Here is a 24317-nt window from a genome sequence, read left to right on the forward strand (position 1 = left end):
TGTCCCCTGGGCTGAGTAGGTTGCTAGGAGACCAAATGGGCAGAGATTAGTCCTCTAATTGGCAGCAATTGGATAAAAACAATTATTCCTTTCCCTCTAATTAGGACTTTATTTTTCTTTTCTTTTTGTTGTATCAATCTAGATGCGTGGATGATGGGTTGTGTTGTCAAATTTCGAGGTTGGGGGGCCTGTAGTTTTGTTGTTTTGTGGGTCGCCATGATGCCATCACTCATGTATATATATGTATAGAAGATTATATATATATATAGGAGGCTCCATTGCGTTATAGGTTATACCGTGTTTCCCCGAAAATAAGACAGTGTCTTATATTAATTTTTGCTCCCAAAGATGCTCTAGGTCTTATTTTCAAGGGATGTCTTAATTTTCCATGAAGAAAAATTCACTTTTATTGTTGAACAAAAGAAATGAACAATTATATACTGCCCAGTAGTTGTCATCACAAACCAGCATAACCAAACAAACTGTGAATCCTATCAAGAGTTTCTTGTTACTACCATTATTTCCATGTACAACACTCTATGGTACGTAAATTTACCAATCCTGCATGCTCTGGTGTTCTGTTTGGTGGGCATGCTTCCAAACAAAAACTTTGCTAGGTCTTACTTTCAGGGGAGGCCTTATATTTAGCAATTCAGCAAAATCTCTACTAGGTCTTATTTTCTGGGGATGTCTTATTTTCGGGGAAACAGGGTAGGCTGTGTGGAAGGGCCCTTTAGTCCCCCACTGCCATATAATCCCCCCCACCTCCCAACACACACACACACACACACACACACACACACACACACACACACACACACACACACACAGAGGTTTCCATCGCTTGGAGGAGCTGTGGCAGCTCGAGCTAGAATGCAGCCGACGAATGAATGAATGAGGCGCGCGCATGTTTGTGCGGGGAGTTTGTGCATGCATGTAAGTGCGCAACCGCGTCAGCTAGCCAGGCAGGCAGGCAAGCAGGCAGGCAGCGCGCGCCCGTTTGCGCTCTCTGTGTGTGCGTGCGCTGCTTTTTTTTCTTTTTTGCACAAAGCTAGTGCGCGCGCCAGGTCCGCGGTGAGCCTTTGCAGGAGGAGGAGGAGGAGGAGGAAGGAGGAGGCGAAAGGAGGAGGAGGCGGACAGCCTGCCTGCTTGCCTGTCTGTCTGGCGGAAGTGTCTGGCAGGAGTAGCAGCAGCAGCAGCGGCGGCGGGCAGCCGAGCCCCGCGGGCTTTGTGCCTGTCTCGCTCCCAGGGAGAGAGGAGCGGGTTAGCCTCCAGCCAGAGAGGGGCTGCGAGGAGGACTATGGCCGGGCCCTGGGTCCGGCTGCACGGCGCCTCGGAGGAGGAGGAGGAACAGCAGCAGCAGCAAGAGCAGCCGGAGCGCCCTTTGGCAACAGAAGGGCCGAGGAAGAGGGCGCCGCGGCCGGGGAAGGGGCGGAGGGGCTGAGCAGCAGCAGAAGCAGCAGCATCTGACAGCAGCAGCAGGAGCAGGCACCGCGGCGCGAGCCCTCCTCCATCCCGGGCCCGGGAAAGACCCCGCTGCGGCGCAGGGAGGGAGCCAGGAGGAGGAGGAGGAGGCGGCGGCTGCGCAGAGCGCGACTGCGGGGAAAATGAGGTGAGTCACGGCCGGCAGCAGCTCCCTTCTCCTCCTCCTTCTTCTTTCCTTCTCTCCCCTCTCCTCCACACACCTGGCCCTCCTCACAGGTGCTGTCAGCCCACCCCAGGCCTGTCTTGGAGGAGAAGGCGTGCGTGGGTGCCTTGCTCCCTCCTCCTGCCCCTTTCCACCCGGCGTCCCGTCCCGTCCAGTTTAGGCTACACAGAGAAGCCATTAAGATCCGCCAAAGCATGTGGACCATTTCAACAGAAAAGGAGGAAACCATGAACACAATCTGGCTACCAGTATTTATAAAAACCTCTAAAATCAGTACAGTAAATAATACTTTTTTAAAAAGAGGAAACAATCAGGGCCAGCTAACACTTCCCAAAGGAGCCCCCGGTGGCGTAGTGGGTTAAAGCCTTGCGACTTTAGCCCACTACTGCCAGGTTCAAATCCAGCCCAGGGAGAGTGCAGATGAGCTCCCTCTATTAGCTCCAGCTCCATGCAGGGACATGAGAGAAGCCTCCCACAAGGATGTTAAATACACCAAAGCATCCAGGCATCCCCTGGGTAATGTCCTTGCAGACGGCCAATTCTCTCACACCAGAAGCGACCTGCAGTCTCTCAAGTCGCTCCTGACATGGAAAAAAAAACACTTCCCAACAAAGGATTCCCCCCTTCCCCAGGCAGGAAGCATCCAAGGCCATTCCGTGCTAATCAAGGTGGCCAATTGCAACATTCACACTAGCCTCAAACAGACAAGAGTTCTTTCTCCCACTCTGGACATTATTCCACAGATATATAAACCCCACTTGCCTAGTTTCCAACAGAGCTCACAACCTCTGAGGATGCCTGCCATAGATGCATGCAAAACGTCAGAAGAGAATGCTTCTAAAAACATGGCTATACAGCCCAAAAAATTCACAGCAATCCGGCATATTTTCTGCTCCTTCTCCTATAGGACACAGAGACATGGATTCAAATGATAGGGAAAGAGAGCCATCCTAAATATTAGGAAGGATTCCGCTTGGGCAGTACAATGTGCTGCCTGGGAGTGATTGTGTTGGAGTCTCTTTTGCTAGAGATTCTGTTAAGCCCCTCTATCTGTTGGGAGTGCTTTGACTGTGTTCCTGCCTGGAAGAATGAGGTTGGCCAATCTCAGCCAAGAAGCAGGAAAATCGCTTTTAAATCATCCCCGACAGATGGCCATCCAGCCTCTGTTTAAAAGCCTCCAAAGAAGGAGCCTCCACCACACTTTGGGGCAGAGAGTTCCACTGCTTAACAGCTCTCACAGTGAGGAAGTTCTTCCTAATATTCAGTTGGAATCTCCTTTCCTGTAGTTTGAAGCCCTTGTTCCGTGTCCTAGTCTCCAGGGCAGCAGAAAACAAGCTTACTCCCTCCTCTGTATGACTTCCCTTCACCTATTTATTATCATGTCTCCTCTCAGCCTTCTCTTCTGCAGATTAAACATGCCCAGCTCTCTAAGCCACTCCTCATAGGGTTTGTTCTCGAAACCCTTGATCATTTTAGTCACCCTCCTCTGGACACAGTTCTATGATTCTTCCAGTTCTATGATTCTCTAACAGGCATGGGCAAACTTCAGCCCTCCAGGTGTTTTGGATTTCAACTCCCACAATTCCTCACAGCCGGTGTGCTATTAGGAATTGTGGGAGTTGAAGTCCAAAACCCCTGGAGCACCAAAGTTTGCCCATGCTTATTCTATAAAGTCTTTTCCAAAGCTTCATAGAACCATGATATTTTCTTGACAACACAGTTCAGAAGGGATTTGCTTTTGCCTTCCTCCAAGAGTGTGATATTGAATCATAGGTCCATAGAGTGAGACCCTAAGGGTCATCCAGTCCAAACCCATTCTGCCATGTAGGAACGCCCAACCCAAGCACTCCTGACAGGTGGCCATCCAGCCTCTGCTTAAAAACCTCAAGAGAACGAAACTCTGCCACCCTCCAAGGCAGTATATATATTCCACTGCCAAATAGCTCCTACTTGTTAGGAAGTTCTTCCTAACGTTTAGGTGGAATGTGTTGTCGAAGGCTTTCATGGCCAAAATCACTGGGTTGCTGTGAGTTTTACAAGCTGTATTGCCATGTTCTAGAAGCATTCTCTCCTGATGTTTCGCCTGCATCTATGGCAGGCATCCTCAGAGGTCGTGAGGTCTGTTGTAAACTAGGCAAGTGGGATTTATATATCTGGAATGTTCAAGGTGGGAGAAAGAAAGCTTGTCTATTTGAGGCAGGTGTGAATGTTGCAATTGGCCACCTTGATTAGAATTGAATAACCTTTCAGCTTCAAGTCTGGCTGCTTATTGCCTGGGGGAATCCTTTCTTGGGAGGTGTTAGCTGGCCCTGATTGTTTCCTGTCTGGAATTCCCCTGTTTTTTAGTTTTGTTTTTTATTTACTCTCCTGATTTTGGAGGTTTTTTTAAATACTGGTAACCAGATTTTGTTCATTTTCATGGTTTCCTCCTGATATATGCAAGGAGGAAGAAGGAGCAAGCAACACACACCCCTCTTGTCTGTTTGAGGCAGGTGTGAACATTGCAATTGGCCACCTTGATTAGCACTGAATAGCTTTGTAGCTTCAAAGCCTGGCCTGCTTACTGCTTGGGGGAATCATTTCTTGGGAGGTGTTAGCTGGCCCTGATTGATTCATGTCAGGAATTCCTCTGTTTTCTGAGTGGTGTTCAACAAAGGATTCATCTTAAATATGACATCCTTTCAAATATTTAAATATGGCTATAATGTCCCTTCTTAACATGGTCTTCTCCAGGTGAAACAGATCAGCTCCCTAAGTTGCTTCTCATAGAACATGGTTTCACTTGAAACATAAAGGTGGATGAAGCGATGTGGGAGCATTGACTGTTTCACCCAAATGAGTGTTTTTTTCCTTCCAAATTTCTGACATTACAGAAAGCGAGACACTTTTAAGTCATTCACACCAAGAACTCTTTGATTTGCTTTATTAGTCCCAGGCCCCTTCTACACAGCTGAATAAAATCCTGCATTATCTGCTTTGAACTGGAATATATGGCAGTGTGGACACAGATAACCCAGTTCAAAGCAGATATTGTGGGATTTTCTGCCTTGATATTCTGGGTTATATGACTGTGTGGAAGGGCCCTCATTCTCAAGTAACTTTACCTGCTCCTTTTCTTCCGATGCCTCAATGTCTTTTCTATATGCTCAAGTGAAAAATTGTGAGTTGCATAAATGCTAGATAATTGGGGAGACAAAAGTTTTAGTTGTGGAGGCAGTATCTCCCATTTTGCCTCCAGTGCAAAAATCTCTCTGTGGAATATTAATAGGATTACCAAGTTTTGATGGGAGAGGAACCAACAAAGCAATATATGTTACTTGTCCCCCTTTTAACAACAACATCATAGCAACAAAAGGAACCCTGGTGGCACCCATAAAGCCCTTCCACACAGCCATATAACCCAGAATATCAAGGCAGAAAATTCCACAATATCTGCTTTGAACTGGGCTATCTGAGTCCACACTGCCATATATTCCAGTTCAAAGCAGATATTCTGGGTTATATGGCTATGTGGAAGGGCCCTAGGTCCACACTGCCATATATTCCAGTTCAACACAGATAATGTGGGATTTTATTCAGCTGTGTGGAAGGGGCCTTAGATTGTTTATTGTGGACGATAGCCTTGTTCGTGTGAAATGAATTGTGCAGGTGCAGAAGTCTGGGTAAATCTGATATCCGGGTGCAAATACTGCCCGCTTGATGCATCTCAGTCACTGCATAGCACCCCAAATCAATTTTATTTTGGCATCTTAGGCCGATCAAACTACTTTCAGTTCTTTTTCCGTAGTTATAATTAGCATCAAGGAAATTGCAAGCAACCCTTTCATGCCATCCCGAATCTGCTGCCTGAGGCCATCTCCTCCATCTGCTTCTGTTAGGTGATGTGAGGTGAACTCCTTTTTATTTCAGACTAAGGGTCCTTTCATGCTGCACAATTGTAGCTCTATGAATACATGCCACGCTTCTCCTCAGGTTGAAGGGGATAATACCCAAAGGGCCAGTTAATTTTATTTTGGCAGCTGTACCAGACAATTCCGTAAGTGTACCTCTCCACCCACAGCAGTAAAAATAAAGTCATAATAAATATAATAATCAAACCTTTCATGGTACCCCAAATCATCCATCTGCGGTGTCTCCCTTACATTTCCTATTGAGAGAGTTCACTTTGGTTATGCTTCTGTTCTGTGGAAAGTTCCACATATTGCTGGTTTTTGTTAATCAAGTTACTGTTTAAAGGTAGAAACAAAAATCAGCCAGCCTTTCCCTTCTCAGTCAGCTGACAGCTTTGAAACTGAAATGAGGTCATATTATGAGAGTGTCTCTGAGCACATGCAGAATGGCTTGTCTTCAAGTCTAAGGGCTGCTTTGTGCAGTACATGGCTTTGGGGCTGCTTTGACACACACACACACATATCTCAGGAATGTGCTTAATCTCCTGGTAGTGTGTGTTATTTGCAACTCAATGGCAGGAATAATGACAAGGGACATTTATCTTATCTACCTACCTACCTACCTACCTTACTTATCCGTCTGTCCAACTAATGACAGGGGACATCCATCCATCTATCTACTTACCTATCTGTCTATCAATCTAACTACCTATCTACCAACTTACCTATCTCCTTCAAATTATATATAATAGAGTCTGGCTTATCCAACCTTCGCTTATCCAATGTTCTGTATTATCCAGCGCAGTCTGCCTATTAGTAGTCAATGTTTTTGTAGTCAATGTTTTCAGTACTTTCAGATATTTTGGTGCTGAATTCGTAAATAGAGTAATTACTGCATAATGTTACATGTATTGAACTGCTTTTTCTGTCAGTTTGTTGTAAAACGTGATGTTTTGGTGCTTAATTTGTAAAATCATAACGTAAATTGATGTTTAATAGGCTTTTCCTTAATCCTTCCTTATATCCAACGTTCTGCCAGCCCGTTTATGTTGGATAAGCGAGACTCTACTGTAGTTGTCATTGTACATTGTAAGCAGTTAAAACCAATCTGTTTGGCTCCTACTGTTACAGTACTTGCAAAGAGACTTTGTGATGGACTTCAGACTCTCCCTTTTTAAAAGAAATATAACTACTGTGTTTGTATTGGTGCAAATTCCTTCTCCAATCCATGAACAAATGGGTAGTGAAACATCATCTGGTCCCTTTCCCCGGTGCTATTGGGTGTGTTTTCTGCACAAGATTGACTCTTATTTCTTGAACCTGTACGACAGCTTATTTGTACGTACTACTGGCAGCATGTTGGCATTTTTTTCTGGGTACTCTTTCTGCACCCTGGCACTTAGTTGTACTTTTGCCCCATATTTCTTACTCCATTCCACACCTCTGCAGAAGGAAAGCCTCACAGGCTGCCGTTCAAATGTAACACGATGCCTACACTGCTGTGATGTGTGAAGTCGGCTTTGTGGCTTTGCAGCCAGCCTTCCTTGCGTTATATACAAATCACATGCTCTTTCTCCATTCTATTTAGTTCCATTGTCATTCCAGAAAAGTCTTTTAAAGGTAGCTGTTTGTGTGTGTTGCTCAGAACACTGAACATGTATGCGTTTTTATGCTTTATATCAGCTAACCCTGCAGAGGGAAAATGGGCCTTTACATGCTGAATGATGGCTGTGGAGTGCATCACGTGGAGAAATACAGAATATGTGCATGGCAACAGAGAGAGGAAACACGTAACTCCCCTCTGTTGTCATGAGGTGTGGGTGTGTGCGTTTCCTCCATCACTACCGCCATGCAGAAGCAGTGTGTGCGCATGCTGAACGGTGCCTTTCTCTCTGTCGCTATGCATAATGTGTGCTTTGTGGTCTTCCGTGTGCATGGGTATTTATTTATTTGGGGGTATTTTGGCAGGGAGAAAGACTAATACATTCCAGCCTGTTTCTCTCCTCTACCTTTTCACATACAAATGTGCGTATCTGCTGAAGCTCTCCTTCCCATTTTCCCATCTCACTCTCATTCAGAGCTGGCACCAGTGAGACAGCATTGTTAAGACCACCATCTAGCATGGGGTCTATTGCTAGCTCCAGTTCCAAAGCTTTTGCATCTTTCTCTTCTTGTTCTCTCTTTGCAAATGTAAGTAGCGGCACAAAAATAAAAGGAGGAATTGTATCTTCTCCATGCCCATATTATGCTCTCCCACTGAATAAATGGATCCAGGTAGAAGTCCAGTGTGAGGATCAGACAAATCCAGTGACACGTATAAGCCTCTGCATTATCTGTGTACAGATAGTGATATTGCTGAATTTTTATGCTTCACATTTCAGGAAAAGAGATTCCACCTAAACATTGGGAAAAACATCCTGATGGTAAGAACTGTTCAGCTTCAGAGTGTGGTGGAGGCTCTTTCTTTGGAAATATTTAAGCAGAGGCTGGCCGGCCATCTCTCAGGAGTGCTTCGATTGTGCATTTGTGTATGGCATGGGGATGGACTGGATCGTCTTTCATGGTCCCTTCCAAAACTATGATTCTATGATACAATTTCCCTATGTATAGCTTGCAATCGAATGGAGATGAAGGAGCATGCCAGACTTCTAATAACCCTTCAATACCCAGAAAACCCTCAAATCGGCAAATCCATGCTGGTTAGGACATTCCAAGAGTTGCTGTCCAACAGAGTAACTGTACCAATTTTGAGATTAAGTGACAGGTAACATGTGTTGACTGAATGGATCACTTTTTCCCTGTAGTACAGATTGAGTATCCCTTATCCATAATTTCTGAATTCAAAATACAGTTCTCCAAAATCCAAAATTGTTTACAGGAGTGGCTGAGATAGTGACATCTTTGCCTTTTCTGGTGGTTCAGTGTATAAAAACTTTAGGGTTTTTTTTTTGCTAAATTATTAAAAATAGTGTTTATAAAATAATTTTCAGGCAATGTATATGAAACATAAATGAATTTTGTGTTCAGATTTGGATCCCATGTCCAAGATATTTGCATTATGTACATATATTCAAATACAGATATCCCAGAATCTGAAAAACTCCTAAATCCAAACCATTTCTGGTCCTAGGCATTTTGGATAAGGGATACCCAACACAATCTTCTTGGAGACATGGCAGCTTCTATGGTGTTCTTTATTTTCTTTGCTTTTGATTTATGAAAGCAGGTGCCTTTGGAAATGATCCAGGAACAAAATTCTGGCAGAGGATTTTGGTGCAGCAATACCAACTCTGTGCAGTTGGCATTAATGTGCTTGCATGTGGCATTTCATTATCAGTTATGTGACAGTCCTTTGGGATAGGATCAGGAGAAAAATAGAAAGAGAGAATCTGTCCTTTCTCAAGTTGTGTTTTTTCATGCACAGCCTTGAGCTGTGTGGAGAACAATAACAAACTCTTATTTATAGTTAATGGGACATTCCCTGGTCAGAGAATTCTGAAACATCATTGCATCTTGCTGCTTCTTGTTTGGGAGGAGCTGGATATCCAGAAAATAACATCAAAGCATCACCTGGTTTCTCAGTCTTTCGCCATAATGAATGGATATAATGTTTGGTGGGTGGTGTGTTTTATTGCCATGACTGGCTGTCATCACTTTATTATGAGAGACTATGTTGGAGATTGGAAAATACTGTAAACAATGCTTAGAAATAGTACACCAGCCCTGAGTTCTATGCATGGATGTGTGTGTCTTGTCTACTACTGGCGGGACATGTGCTAACTGAAGTGCTTGTTAACACTCTCATTTTTATGGTCATGACAAATAGAACACTGTTTAACTGTGTTAAAAAGCTGTTTGGAGACAAAGGAAGATACTTAGCACTCTCAGATGTATGTCCTGGACATAATTTGTGTTCACGCAGTACAGCGGATAATCAACTTGACTTTCTTTTCACAGCTTCCTTTTATACACATAGGGTCAAACTAAGTTCTGGCTATTCAGTACATATTTAGAAGAGGTGCTTTCTTAAGAAGTGAAAGATATCTCTTAAGGGACCATTGCTGAATGCTATAGAATCCTGGGATTTGTAGTTTGTTGAGTTGTCAGCACTCTTTGGCAGAGAAGGTTGAAAATCTTGTAAAACTACAACCTCCTTGATTCCATGGCAGCTAATTAGTGTCAAAGTGCGTTAATCCTATAGTGTAGATACACCCTTTGTCACAGCACATGCTTTCTCTTACCTACATATTCTACATTAAGTATGTTTTATTTTATTATTAGTCACTGGAAGATAAATGTGGGTTCATTTGCAAGTTTCATTGTTGAATCTAATCGGTCTGAAGAAATCCCATTGCTAGGGGCGAAATCATGTTAACTACAAAGAGTATGCAAATGTTTTCTTGGGCTACCTTCGGGTTGAAAATTATTTGCAGTTAGATTTGTCTTGTTGTGTTCTTGTATAAGATTGTGAGGCAAATCAACACCAAGGACCTGGAGAGGCATAAAAAAAAATGGTTTTGCTTTGCATCTCTTGTGCCAATAAAGTTTAAAAGATGGATGCAAATTTTATTTTGATCGAAATACTCACTGACAATTGCAGCCATAACTTTTCTGGCAGAAGCTGAAACATTGTGAAGAGCAACAATAATTATGTGAAACTGAGTGCAGAAAAGCAGAATATGAAAGAGTACAAGAAGTTTTGAACCATAGGGTACCCATTGTGTACTAGAAGTTTGAATAATTGGGGGGTAGGGGTGTCGTAAATATGATTAACACCTGGCCGTGGGAAGTTGTAAGCACAAGTGTTCTGAAACAGTTCGTTCCAATGATAATTTCAAGAAGTTGATAATATCTAAAGCCAATGAGACATCTAGAAGAACCAACCGGGACATGCTTCCCTTGTCTAGTTCCTGTAATAGCTCATTACAGTGTCTGTCCCATAACAAAGCATGAAACTAGACTGAAACCCCTGGAGCTGAGAGGACATCACACATTCAAGTACCTTGCCCTGAAAAATTTCAAAAGCTGTCAGGAATCTACCTGGATTCATAAGCCTGATTGAATAATCTTAATCATAATCATCATAATAAACATTTCTACTGCCACCATCTCCCCGAAGGGATTCGGGGCGGCTAACAAAATACAGCAAAGTGCTGCATATAGACAATACATAAATCTAAAATGATAAAGCCATAGAATTACAATCACACACATACATAATTACAATGCAAAACATTAAAATTCATAAAATACAGTCATAGCTGCAGATAAAAACAAGTTGCTTCGATTGAGACAGCCCAGTGCCGACATGATGTCCACAGTAAGTCCTCAAACTAATCCTTAAAAACCTACATAAGATCAAAGGCTTGCTTTAAAAGCCTCAGTCCTCCAGAAGTTCTGAGTCCCAGCAAAGCTAAACCCCACCAGGTGATAATCTTTCCAGGACAACAGAATTATAGTTTCTTCATTTCCAGTTTACTTCTATACCATGATTGCTTTGCAAGCATGAAGTCCTGAGCTATATTTTCAAATATTGGATGGTTGAATCCACGGATGTAGAGTCTGTGGACACAGAGAACCGACTGTACTTTATTGGATTTCAACTCTCATAATCCCCTATCTAAGCTATTATGACCAGTAGCTCTTTCCCAACTTTTCCTTTTTTTTTTACAGTGCTTCTTATGTAGAGCATTGAGCACATGCTTTCTTTGTCCTGTGCTGTTCCCAAACTACAAAAAGCCTGAATGCCAAGGTGATATTTCTGAAGGTCATGTCCATCTGCAAAAGTATTGCTTCATTTGAAGTCTTGTCTATATAGTATCCCTCAACCTTTCAGTTAAATGCTACAAGGATACAAATACTCCAAAGCATTATAGAAGATGCTACACAGTGTTTACAGTATATACAAATAAATAATATTGAATGCAGCAAACAGCATAGCAAGACTGGTTGCATTTCATATATTCTACCCATTTGCAATTGTGGAGGGGTGTGTGTATCAGGTCAGGATGGTGCCATTCGCACTCGCTCTCTCTCTCTCTATATATATATTATACACACACATAAATATACACATATGTATATATACACACACGTACACCCACCTAAGTTATTAAAGTCTCTGATAATGAAGTTTATTTTTGCGAAGTCTTTTTTGCAGTCTTTTTACGCCTGTCTAGCCTCCACTTCTTACCTCTTTCCCTTCTATCTAGCACAGTGGTTCTCAACCTGTGAGTCCCCAGATGTTTTAGCCTACAACTCCCAGAAATCCCAGCCAGTTTACCAGCTGTTAGGATTTCTGGGAGTTGAAGGCCAAAACATCTGGGGACCCACAGGTTTAGAACCACTGATCTAGTGGGACATTATTTCAGCAGCAGTGGCATTGGGAGGATGGCAAAGGAGTGGCTGGAGAAACATAGTTTTGATGTCATGTTGTAGCAGTGTGTCTCAGTAAATGATGAAATGAGCTCATATTGAATGAAGAACAAATGTGATTCAATTCCAATCAATCTTATTGTAGTGTTCCTGTTTACAGTTGGCAAGATACTAGCAGCTACCTCCATAATATTAAAAAAGAGAGTGCAGATAAAGCCTCACTTACCTACTGCCTGCAACAAGTTAAAGCATAAATCTATAGTTTGACCATAAGAAAAGAGAAAGTTGGTACAGAAAAAGTCACCCTGGATGCAATTTGGAAGAAACTTTCAAGTGATCTTTTAAAGGTTCAAAATGGTTTTATTGACTTCTTCAAGGCTACCCTGACCTTGTTGTTTCATTTCACATATGTATATTATTAATTTTGAATAAAACGTTTGCTGAAACATATTGAAGTGCTTTTCATTTTGTGTCTTTCCATGTTCAGTTACCAAATTCTTTGTTAATGTAATTCCCAGGAACACTTTATTAACTGAGGTACACCAGTCACTAAGTACTATAGAAACACGTTAGTACAGTAGAGTCCCGGTTAATTGAGCCTCCGTATTATCCGAGGTGCCGCTAGGCGCGCCTCCCCCTCTCCTTCTACTCGAGCAAAGGGAAGCTCGAGAGAAGGAGAGGAAGAGGGAGGAGGAAGCGCCCCGTGATCGGAGAGGGCTCAGCCCAGAGAAGTGCCCCGCAATCACTGCAGCAGCGCTCATGGGGTGCTTCCCTGGGCCGAGCCCTCGCCCCTTGGGAAGCACCCCACAAGTGTTGCTAGGCAGCAGTGCTCATGGGTGCTTCCCAAGGGGTGAGGGCTCGCTGAGGGACGTCTCCCCAGATCTCTCTCGGCCAGAGCCAGGCCAGAGCCTGGCCGAGGGAGATCCAGGATGCACTCCACTTTTCTCGGCAGGACAAGCCCTTGCTGCAGCAAGGGCTTGTCCCTCCGAGAAACGAGGAGTATCCTGCGGGTTTTCCTCGGCCAGACCCTTGCTGGAGGAAAAAGTTTCCTCCAGCAAGGGCCTGGCCGAGGGAGATCCGGGGAGACTTCCCTCAGTGAGCCCTCGCCCCTTAGGAAGCACCTGTGAGCACTGCTAGGCAGCAGCGCTCATGGGTGCTTCTCTAAACCGGATTGCCGGAAGAGATAATAGGGCCTCCTGCAATCCGAGCAGTTCCGGTTATCCAAGACTGGGCCCACCCCTTTATCTTGGATAACCAGAACTCTACTGTACTACAGAGAGCTTGATATGTCCCTTTTCTTGCAGTTCATCAGGATCTTAACTATAATCCTAATTCAGTTAATTATTTTGGCCCTGATCTAGCAAAATATACAACACAATCTAGTGTGTTCAGTGAGGCTGTTTCCCCATTTAGGCTATGTTTGCTACATTACAGATGTTTTCCTCTTGTGTTGCAAATGTGCAGCATCTTGGATGTATTCCTTGGTTTTTGCATTTCCACAGCACTCTATAAAAATATGAAGACCACTGTACATGACAGAACTTCAAAGAAAGAAGTAGGGCTTGACCTCTCTATTCAAGCCAATAGGAAAGTCAGTAGTGACAAATGTGATATTCTTTTTCCAGAGCAAAATTAGTTACAGTTGACTCAGCTTGGACTGGCCTCCCTTGTGCCCATTTCTGGATACAATTTAACATTTCAGAACCACTTTAGTTAATTATGGATTAGACCATTACAAGATGTGTGACTAGATTTGTAGAGCAAAAGAAGGATCCCACAAGGAAGAAAGGGATTCTGGCTGGTTGCCTGCAGGCAATGAAGGAACGGTGACATTAAACGCCACACTTAACTAAGCTTAGTCTGAATCAAGATACACTTTGAAGTATCCCCCAAGCTTTTGAATGCAAAGGGCCTAAATCTGATTCTGTGATGCTTCATTGTTTCCAGATAAAATTGTGGACATCTTTTTCCCATCTTGGAGTGAAAGACAGGATATAAATGCAATAGGTAAAGGTAAAGGTTCCCCCCGACCTTAAGTTCAGTCGTGTCCGACTCTGGGGGTTGGTGCTCATCTCCATTTCTAAGCTGAAGAGCTGGCATTGTCCAGGGTCATATGACCAGCATTACTGCATGGAGCGCTGTTACCTTCCCGTCGGAGCGGTACCTATTGATCTACTCACATTTGCATGTTTTCAAACTGCTAGGTTGGCAGAAGCTGGGGCTAACAGCAAGCGCTCACTCCGCTCCCCGGATTTGCACCTGTGACCTTTCGGTCCACAAGTTCAGCAGCTCAGCACTTTAACACACTGTGCCACCGGGGGCTCCTATATACATGCAATACATAAATCAAAATTAAGCAAAGAATATGAAGAAAGGAACTGATAAACATAGCAAATCTTGGGGTCTTTAACCATCTCAAAACTGCTTCTCTGAGCCAGGTTTCAGTGCCATCCTTTGCAGTGCCATCGTGTGTTTGTCCTATTACAGATACAAGCGTTTATACTTCCATAAAGGTACAAACATCTATTTTGGGCAGCTGCTCTCCATATGAGTGCTATCTGTCTTGCCCAGTCTTGTCTGGCAGAGGTTTTCTAGTGTCTCACAGAGTGTCTCTTCCACCAGCTTCCACCAAGCTGGTCCTTTTGACTGATTGAACTTGGGATCTTTTGTAAGAAAATGTTGTACTCAACCGCCGCATTCATGCATGGTGAGACAGTTTTCCACACCAACTGAACCACATAAATTGTGTATGAACCAGGTTTCAAAAGCTAAAATGACAGTAAGGTAACACAGTCATGTACCTTTCTCTCCTGAGATGAGAATGTCAGAGAAAAATGTCACATTCTTGCTCCATCTGCAGTTTTCCATATTATGGAGGAGTCATTATCACATTGGATAGAAGGTAGCAAAAACAGAGTTTGGCAAATTTACTCTTCTTTGCCAACCTAGTAGTTCGAAAACATGTAAATGCGAGCAGATCAATAGGTATCACTCCGGCGGGAAGGTAATGGTGCTCCATGCAGTCATGCTGGCCACATGACCTCGGAGGTGTCTATGGACAACGCCAGCTCTTCAGCTTAGAAATGGAGATGAGCACCAACGCCCAGAGTCGGACACAACTAGACTTAATGTCACGGGAAAACCTTTACCTTTACTCTTTGCGTGAAAATCGCCACAACCCCTGTCAACATGACCTTTGTCCATGCTAGCTTGAGGATTCTGGGAGTCTCTAAATTCCATAATTTTTCTGAGCTGTGCCAAGGAGGCCATTCCTTCCTGCAAACTGTCACACTACCAAACATTGTATGAACACAGTTAAAGTGAAGATAAATAATACCTGTAGTAACAATTGGGGGTACATTAGGTTTTCCAATTCATCTGTCAACAAAGGGCCAAATGACATTTATCCCTGCCTGTGGGCACTCTGTATGAAAACTTGTGGGCACTCTGAGGCTCTGTTGCTGAGAAATCAGCTATGCAAATGACTGGTGTCTAGAAGATAAAATCAATAGCAAATTGTAGAAATAAAATCCAGCCACACAGCCCCTGTTAGATCACAGATGAGAGAGATTTAACTCTTTCTTTCAGTCAAAATAAAAATCATCAATCTGAAACTGCTGTTTGCGTTGCCTGAGAATTTTTACTCCTCTTCCTCACTATTACACTATACCCTGTTATTTTCTTAGATAGGACTTGAAATGTCTTATGGAGGACAAAAAATCGCAATAATAGTACATATAATTGAAAACACGCAAAAGTTTTGATTTAAGCAACATAATGAAGGAGTCATCCTGATTTCCCTAGAAAGGGTTTCCATAGCATGGGAGCAGCCACATACAGAAGACCGTCTTCTGTCTTATGACCAGATGTTTCTGTGAAGGCAATAGGATAGAAAGAAGTGCTTCCTTTGAGGATCTTAAAATTCAGACAAGCTCATATTGGATGATATGACCAAATAGTGATATACTGACATTAACTGAAACTTCCCTTTTAAATTAAAGCATCTTCAGAGAGGTGATAATTTGGGGATGGGGTTAATAGGATCATAGAATCATAGAGTTGGAAGAGATCACAAGGTCCACCCATCCCCAAACCCCTGCCACGCAGGAACACAATCAAAACATCTATATTTATTTATTTATCGTATCAGAAGCAAACTGAAGGTACAGTTTTAATGTATTTAAAAACACAAACAAAGTTAAAAACTTGGCATTATACTAAATGTCCTTTGACAAGTAGCTGGCGACTTGGACTGCCTCTGGTGTTGCTATAAGGTCCTCCATCGTGCATGTGGCAGGGCTCAGACTGCGTTGTAATATGTGGTCTATGGTTTGCTCTTTTCCACATTTGCATGTTGTGGACTCCACTTTATGATACTGTACCTGTGACTGATAGCCATTTAAAAACCTCCAGAGAAGGAATTCCACCACCCTGCGATGGCACCATATTCCACTGCCAAACAGCTCTTACCATCAGGGAGTTCTTCCTAATGTTTAGATAGGATCTCTTTTCCTGCAATTTGAATCAATTACTCTGTGTCCTGTTCCCTAGAGCAGCATGAAGTAAACTTGCCCTTCTTCCCCTCAATGTGACATCCTGTCAACTATTTGAGCATTGCTATCATATCACCTCTCAATCTTATCTTCTCCAAGCAAAACATTCCCAGGTCCCTAAGCCATTCCTCATAGGGCTTAGCTTCCCAACCTTTTGATAATTTTGGTCGTCCTTCTCTGGACACTTTCCAGATGGTAAATATCCTTCTTGAATTGTGGCTCCAAGAACTGGACACAGTATTATTCCAGGTTTTTTTCCTAGTCAGGAGTAACTTGAGAAACTTCAAATGCTTCTGGTGTGAGAGAATTGGCCACGTGCAAGGATGTTGCCCAGGAGATGCCCAAATGTTTGATGTTTGATCATGCTGTGGGAGGCTTCTCTCATGCCCCCGCATGGGGAGCTAGAGCTGACAGATGGGAGCTCACCCACTCCCGGTATTCGAACCGCCGACCTTTCGTTCATCAGTCCAGCCGACACATAGGTTTAATCCATTGCGCCACCGGGGGCTCCATTATTCCAGGTGAGCTCTGACCAAAGCATAATAGAATGGGACTATGATTTCCTTCAATCTAGACAAGGCATGGGCAAACTTTGGCCCTCCAGGTGTTTTGGACTTCAACTCCCACAATTCCTAACAGCCGGTAGGCTGTTAGGAATTGTGGGAGTTGAAGTCCAAAACACCTGGAGGGCCAAAGTTTGCCCATTCCTGGTCTAGACGCTATCCTGCTCTTGATGCAGACCTAGAATTGCTTTTGCTTTTGCTTTTAAAAACTTTTCTAGAGAGCAAGGAGATAAAAAGTTAAACTTCCTTTCCCCACTGAGGGTATCTAGGCTTCTTTGTAGCTGTGGTTTGCATAACCAAAACATACTATTTACTTTTTCACAAATGTCATGACTAGTTTGCTTTCTGATATGAACTATGACCAGAAAGCAGCCAAGTGTACGGCCTGATGCTGGATTTTGCTTTATCAGAGCACATATTAAAGGCGAACAGAGCAGAACAGTAAAGATGGTTCTGGTGTTTTTCTATAGATGATTGTTTTCATTAGATATCATGTGATGCTTGGTTTCCTGCATTTAATTTTCTCTGAGGTTTGCCAAACTTAAATAGGCATCAACTGAGCTTACACTTGCAAACTTTGGAAATCTCTTTCGCTTTGCCTGCAGAAATGGCTATTTTTAAAACAGGGAAACAATTGCAACAGCTACCATTGAGGGGCAGCAGCCGCAAGCCATTTTTTAAAAACATCTCTCTCCTCCTTCCCATAACATGCCAAGAAAAGAGAAGAGAAGCATATTCTATAGACAAATACACAATTGCCAAACTTGAAAGCACGGTGATAGCAAGGTGACTGTTTGGATTAGAGAAACCTGTTCATAGGCAGAATATTATTCATTCCGTTCCTGGGAGCTCGAGGTTAACTGTAGGATACTTCCCTTTGATCAGGACTGAGCAATAGAACAGGAAGCAGTAATGAAGTTGGCTAATGCTGCGGCATTAATGCTACAGATTAAAATACAGGCATGGCCTTAATGTCGAGGGGCTTAAAGAAAGCCAGGGGAATATTTTCCTTATGCTGTATTGAGATCTGCAGGAGGACAAGTTTGGGAAGGGAGGCAGTTTGTTCATCTGAGAGCTGGGAAAGGAAAGTCTGATTAGTTGAAATATGTGGAAGATGATATCCCTCTTTAAAATATATCCATATTCTCCATCAGCCCCTTCCTGCATCAGAAGCACAAGGTCCATTCGGCTTCCAGCTGGAGCAGCTAAATGATGCCATGTTTGGTGGGAACTGGACGAGGAGAAATGACTTCATTAAATATACCTATTGAAGTATTCATAACTAAATACAGTCAGCTCTCCTCTTTTTCAGATTTGACTTTTGCAGATTTGATTATTTCCTAGTTAGATTTAAATTTTCTCTCTAGGAATCTCTAGGTCCTTCAGAGCAATTCCGTGGTCAGCTTCTAGAAGATGTTGACCATAGATTCATGCTGGATGACCTAGAAATTTCTCAGTTTAAAAAATAGCTATTTCTTTAATTGTGGAGTTTTTTCAGTTTTATTTGGGTCTTTTATTTATTTATTTGGGATATTTCTATCCCGCCTTTCTCCGCAACGTGGACCCAAGACAGCTTATAAAGAGAATACCAATATTAAAATCCAACCATCAGGAGAACAAAATAAATAAGACCAAGATAAACAACAATCGATAAAATCCTACATTTCAGATAAAACCATAGCTTCTTCCCCCATATATCCCACCTCCATCCCGATCATAATATCCTCAACTCCTGCTATGACTCAGTTGAAGCCTTGTTAAATGAGAAAGTCTAGACCCCCTTCTTAAAGCTGAGCAAAGAAGGGGCAGCCCTGTAGTTCTTAAGGGAGGGAATTCCAGAGGGCTGGGACTCCACTCAAGAAGGAGCCTTCTCTAGTTATCCGTAAACACATCCTGGTGGGGGCTTGTGTGGCATTCGGGTTTCCCCTCTTCATCTAACTTCGCGCCTAACCCAGTTGAATGTGAGAGACTGACTGAAAGGAAATACAAAGTCTGAATTTAAGTCACTAAATCTTCTGTTCTTCATTACAGATTATAATTGTGTCAGATATAAGTTTGGGTCTTGTTTGTTACCTTTTCACAACAATGATGGGGGCAATGGTCAGTTATAGGATTTATGAATTAAAAGAGCATTACTAAATTTAATGTATTTCAAAGGAGTAGCATAATAGATGGAAACCATCAGATGTCAGGTTTGTAGAATTGTTTTCCTGTTAGTATAGTCTCAATATATGTGTGTTTGGTGTTTTGATGTAGGTTTGTAAGTACAGTAGAGTCTCACTTATCCAACACTCGCTTATCCAACGTTCTGGTTTATCCAACGCATTTTTGTAGTCAATGTTTTCCATACATCGTGATATTTTGGTGCTAAATTTGTAAATACAGTAATTACTACATAGCATTACTGCATATTGAACTACTTTTTCTGTCAAATTTCTTGTATAACATGATGTTTTGGTGCTTAATTTGTAAAATCATAACCTAATTTGATGTTTAATAGGCTTCTCCTTAATCTCTCCTTATTATCCAACATATTTGCTTATCCAACATTCTGCCGGCCCGTTTATGTTGGATAAGTGAGACTCTACTGTAGTAGGTAAAACTGGTATTGCATTTCTCATAAATTCTTTCTTGAATAAACATTGTTTAAAAATTGTTTCACATATAAGAACATTAAGTAATTTTTAATAATAAAATGACAATCTAAGATGAATAAATCCACATTTTAAAAAGAGCTATTCAGGATGGATCTACACTGCCCTATAATAATAATACACTTTATTAATCCAGTTTCTGAATCTAGATTATCTGCTTTGAAGTGGATTTTATGAGTCTACACTACCATATAATCCAATTCAAATCGTATTATCTAGATTCACAAACTGGTTTATAGGGCAGTATAGATGGGGCCTCAGAAGTCTAAAATGGCTAGTTGGTTTTTACTGAATTTTTAAAAAAGTGGTGCTGAAAATATAAAAAAACTTTGCACCATCCAAACCCCTGGGGTAGAGATTTCCAAAGCTAAGGTGCCTCTCTCCCAACAAGAGGATTTCATTAATATAAAAACAGCTTCATATGGGGGAATATTACTCCCTAGTCTTAGATCATGCTATAAACTGAATGTGACAGTAGGTTCTACAGTTATTTTTCTTTATTCAGGAGATTATTAAATTGTAAAATTCCTTACAACAGAACAAAATGACCTTGTTTACGAGATGACTTTTAAAATATGTCAGATGTGGTCGTAGTGACACATGCAGGACTTAGGAACATGAAACCCACAGGCTAAATATGGTACCCAAGTTCTTTTGCAGTTATAAACAAATGAACTTTAAGAAATCTAGCATCTCTTACTTTCTACCAATTAAGGCAAAGCTGGTAAAAACCTAAGCTGGAAACAGAAAAAGCCAAACAAGGGGAAAGTTGTTTCATATTTTGCATTTAACCTCTTCTACATTGTCAAGAAGGCACTGAAAGAGAATAGAAGGTAAAAAGTGAAGTAACATAAGACTTATTGAATGGCAATTTTGCTTGATGACACGTTTGTTGTCTAATCAGTCTCATTGTTTTATCACTACTGGTATCTTCATTGACTTTAAAAAAATCAGATTGACACAAATTGATCCCCATTTTCACATGCTAGTTTATTTCATTATTTGGTGTGAGTATTTCCAGGTATAGTCAAAGGCTATGAGAAGCACGTATTAGGACCTACAGGCAAAAAGGAGAAAAAGGTGTTTATTGTTTTATTATATTTTATTATTTAAACAAGTTTTTTGCGTACTGTTGTCTTTGCATTTCAGGACATAGATGAGTTTTGTTGATATGCTACAGAAGACTCTGCAAGAGGTCTTGTCACAGGAAGAATACAAACAACACTATGGATTGTGTTCATGGACAAAATATCTGTAAATGATCTGTGTTCCTTTCCAGTATTGAGCTACATGTTTATTTAGAAATCTCTATTGTTGGAGTAACACTACTAACATGAAGACGTAAGCAAGGGACAGCTTTTTTAGGAGGCTACCCAGGTTTTTATTCAAGTGTGTTTGATTATAAAATGTGATTTTAATATGTTTTATTGATTTGTTTTTTAATTGTTGTGCTGTTTTATATTGTCTATATCCACCTGAGCCTGGCCCCATGTAAGCCGCCCCAAGTCCCTTTAGGGAGATGGAGGTGGGGTATAAAAATAAAGTTATTATATTATTATTATTATTATTATTATTATTATTATTATTATTATTGTGGGATGCATGCAGCTCAAGGATATCTGCCTGGAGTAAATGGTCCCCAAACACAAGCGTTGTGTGGAAGGCATTTTTACTATGTTTAGAGCTCCCCTTGGACCTCTTAGAGGTCAAGCAAAATGTTTAGATTGTTTCAAAATAATTCACAAATCTGTCTACCTTGGATCTCATTCTGGGAGAAAGATATAAAAATGTAAAATAAAAATAAAATTTAAAAATCAGCCAGCTGGGAGATCAGCTGGTTGCAGGGTCAAAATGGGAACACAGTGAGAGAAGAAGTGAGTTGTGCCACATCCTAACCTTGTTCAGCTCAAAAGACACAGCCCCGTGCCAGTACAAAGTTTGATGGAGTTAGGATTGACATAAATTATTTCCAACTCATGTAAATCAATAGATACTCCTCTAAATGAGGTTTCTGGATCCCAGTTCCATTGGCCAGAGTCATACCTACTCTGAAAGGGCTGAGATTTGGATTCAGCACAGCTTCAGATGGCCTAGGGCCCTTCTAAACAGCCCTAAAACTCTGGCTAAAAAACGGATTAGCCTGTGGTGTCCAGATGACATTTCAGATTAATCCGTTTCAAACTGGAGTAAACCGAATTCAATCCAGGTTTTAAAAACACCTGTAAAGATCTGGACCCTAAGCTAAGATCCGGGTATTTGCAGGTGAGGGCCCTGTGGGGACTGATTCCCTGGACTTTAGCCCCCACAGCCATCCCACCTCTTCAGGCTCCCAAAAGCCCAGAGGAATGGGATGGCACCCCCTTCCCAGCCCCACATTCCCTCCCCCAAAACTTACCCAAGGGGCCTTCCAGTTATGCAGACCCAGAATGCTTCAGGAGGTGGGGTGGGGGAGGAAAATTTTCTTCTCCTCTTCCCCCCCCCAACTCTTGAAGCATCATTCTGACATGACTACAGAGCTCTCCAGAGGGGCCTGCTTAGCTGGCAGGCTCCTAGGGTGCACTTTAGGAGAGGGAATGGGGGTCTGGAGGGTGGCTGTATGCCCTCCTGGGTCAACCCTAGGTTGACCAGGGATGGTATCTATTAGCCACCCCCAAGGGAAAGCCCAGGTTTGGAGGTTGGAGTGGGGACAAAATCTCAAGAGGAATTGGGATTTTATATCCCAGTTCCTCTCGGGACCTTTAATATGTCAGGAAGGGCCACTAGTGTTGCCTCCACTGACTGTTGGCCTTCTTGCTAAGCTAGGATTGCACTGTGCTTGACCATTGTAGACCTGGGGCATATGGAAAGCGACAAAAGTGGCATACCTAAAAGTGGCAGTAATGATCCTGGATGTGCCTCCTGATAATCACCAGTCAACAGAAAAAAAACATGTTATTATTTCAGATGTACTCAAAAATGCTTTCAAAGCAGTGTGAGATAAGGAAAACTTGGGAGTACAATGTAATTTGACCTGAGGTTCTGTGAAAATATATAGGAATAGCTCCAGGGTGTTGGCAGAACATGGCTACATCTCTCTGGGAAACAACATTTGGTGGGGATTAGAGGACCCTTCTAAGTAATGTAAGTTGCCCGAATCTCCAGCACTTGTTCTTTCATGTGCAGAAGAAGAAGGTTGTAATGTGGACTTGAAAATAAACAGGGAACCATTTATTTTCAACTCTGCATTGGTTGTCTTCCTCTGGACTCTGAAAGGAAACAGCCCACTGCATCACTTGGAGCTTGTTTATATGATGCCACGGTATCTGTAATTCTCTGTGGAACAATGCTCCAGAAATTGCATACAAAAATAAATGGGTTGGGAGAATGTGTAGTTATCTTTTAAGGCAACCTACTGTGTTGGCCAATGATTGTAGGAGCTGTGGTGATGCAGCCCTGGAAGGTGTTTTAGCTATTTTCCTGGGTGGCTGGGCCAAGGGTTCTTCAGGGATGCCCCTTGTCACCACCAGCAAGCAGCTGTCTCCCAAGGGCTTGGTGGTGACGTCACATTTCTTTTAACAATAAACAAATCTAAACACTCCGTATGCTATCAATATAAACTCATCAAACAAAAACACTCCTATATTCTTCAACCTTCAAACTCCTTCAATATAATCTTCTCACATTTCTGTCACATTTCTGGTCATGCGACTTGGCATCTGACATAACGTCACCAGAAATGTTAGGTTGCCAGCAAGCTTCTGGGAGAGAGCTGCTTGCTGGTAGGTCCATTGGTGGTGTGGACACCAGATCAGACTGGTGCCAGCACAAACTAGTTGTCCACAACAACGCTGTGAAGTTCCTCCAGAGCTTCCAAAAATGCTGTTTGTTCCACTATCATGGAGCAATGGATGGATGCAGCAGATGTGCTATGAATCCAGCCTGTGCGTCACGTGGACTCACTGCAGCATATGAGCTATGATTCCACATTATTTTGGCTGAGTAGACATGGCCTTAGATTGGCTATTACTATAATGCCCCTTCCTGGCAGTAAAATCAATGAAACAATAACAAGAAAAAATTCAGCCCTGTTTTAACATTGATCACATATGCAGATAAAACATCAAATATTCTTTCAAAAGCATTTCCAGCATTCACTTTTAGTAAACCAACACATAGAGGCATTATTGAGGAAGAAATTAAAAATTCTATTCTGTGTTGCATCAATATTTTATCAAATTATTTTGTGTGGCTAATACACCCATGGCTATAAGTGGTTTCCCATAGTGCCCCATCTTTGCTTTCAAAATAAGTGAATAAAATAAATTAAACATATTATTTGTACTATATTATTTGTATTTGTATTATTTGCACTATATTAACATATTATTTGTACTGAACAGGTTGCTAAAGAAATTAACATTAAAAATGCCACCTTGCCTTGCAGGAGTCTAGGCAAAGAACAAACTAGAGAGAATCGTTTTTTTTTCTACCTTCTTGTGAAAATAAGATGTGGTATCAGAGAAGTTTACCATATGAAATGCTGGACATTTTAAGGGACTATGAAGTGTCATTAAAAAATGTCAGTTGACTCATCGCACTGAAGTGGAAAAATTTAAACATTTCACATTTTTGTGAGGAAATTGTTGGTCTTTAGT

General features: G+C 42.0%; 1 protein-coding gene across 1 annotated transcript in view; it reads left to right on the top strand.

Moving 5' to 3' along the window:
- The first annotated feature begins 1478 nt into the window (after window positions 1-1478).
- Window positions 1479-24317, top strand: part of evl (Enah/Vasp-like) — a 176129-nt gene continuing 153290 nt past the window's right edge. Inside the window, exon 1 of the mRNA XM_008116937.3 lies at window positions 1479-1612. Coding sequence (XP_008115144.2) covers window positions 1608-1612 — 5 coding nt within the window. The 5' untranslated portion in view covers window positions 1479-1607. The remainder of the gene's footprint in view (window positions 1613-24317) is intronic.

The sequence above is a fragment of the Anolis carolinensis genome, chromosome 1, assembly GCF_035594765.1.
Source record: "Anolis carolinensis isolate JA03-04 chromosome 1, rAnoCar3.1.pri, whole genome shotgun sequence".
Taxonomy (NCBI): domain Eukaryota; kingdom Metazoa; phylum Chordata; class Lepidosauria; order Squamata; family Dactyloidae; genus Anolis; species Anolis carolinensis.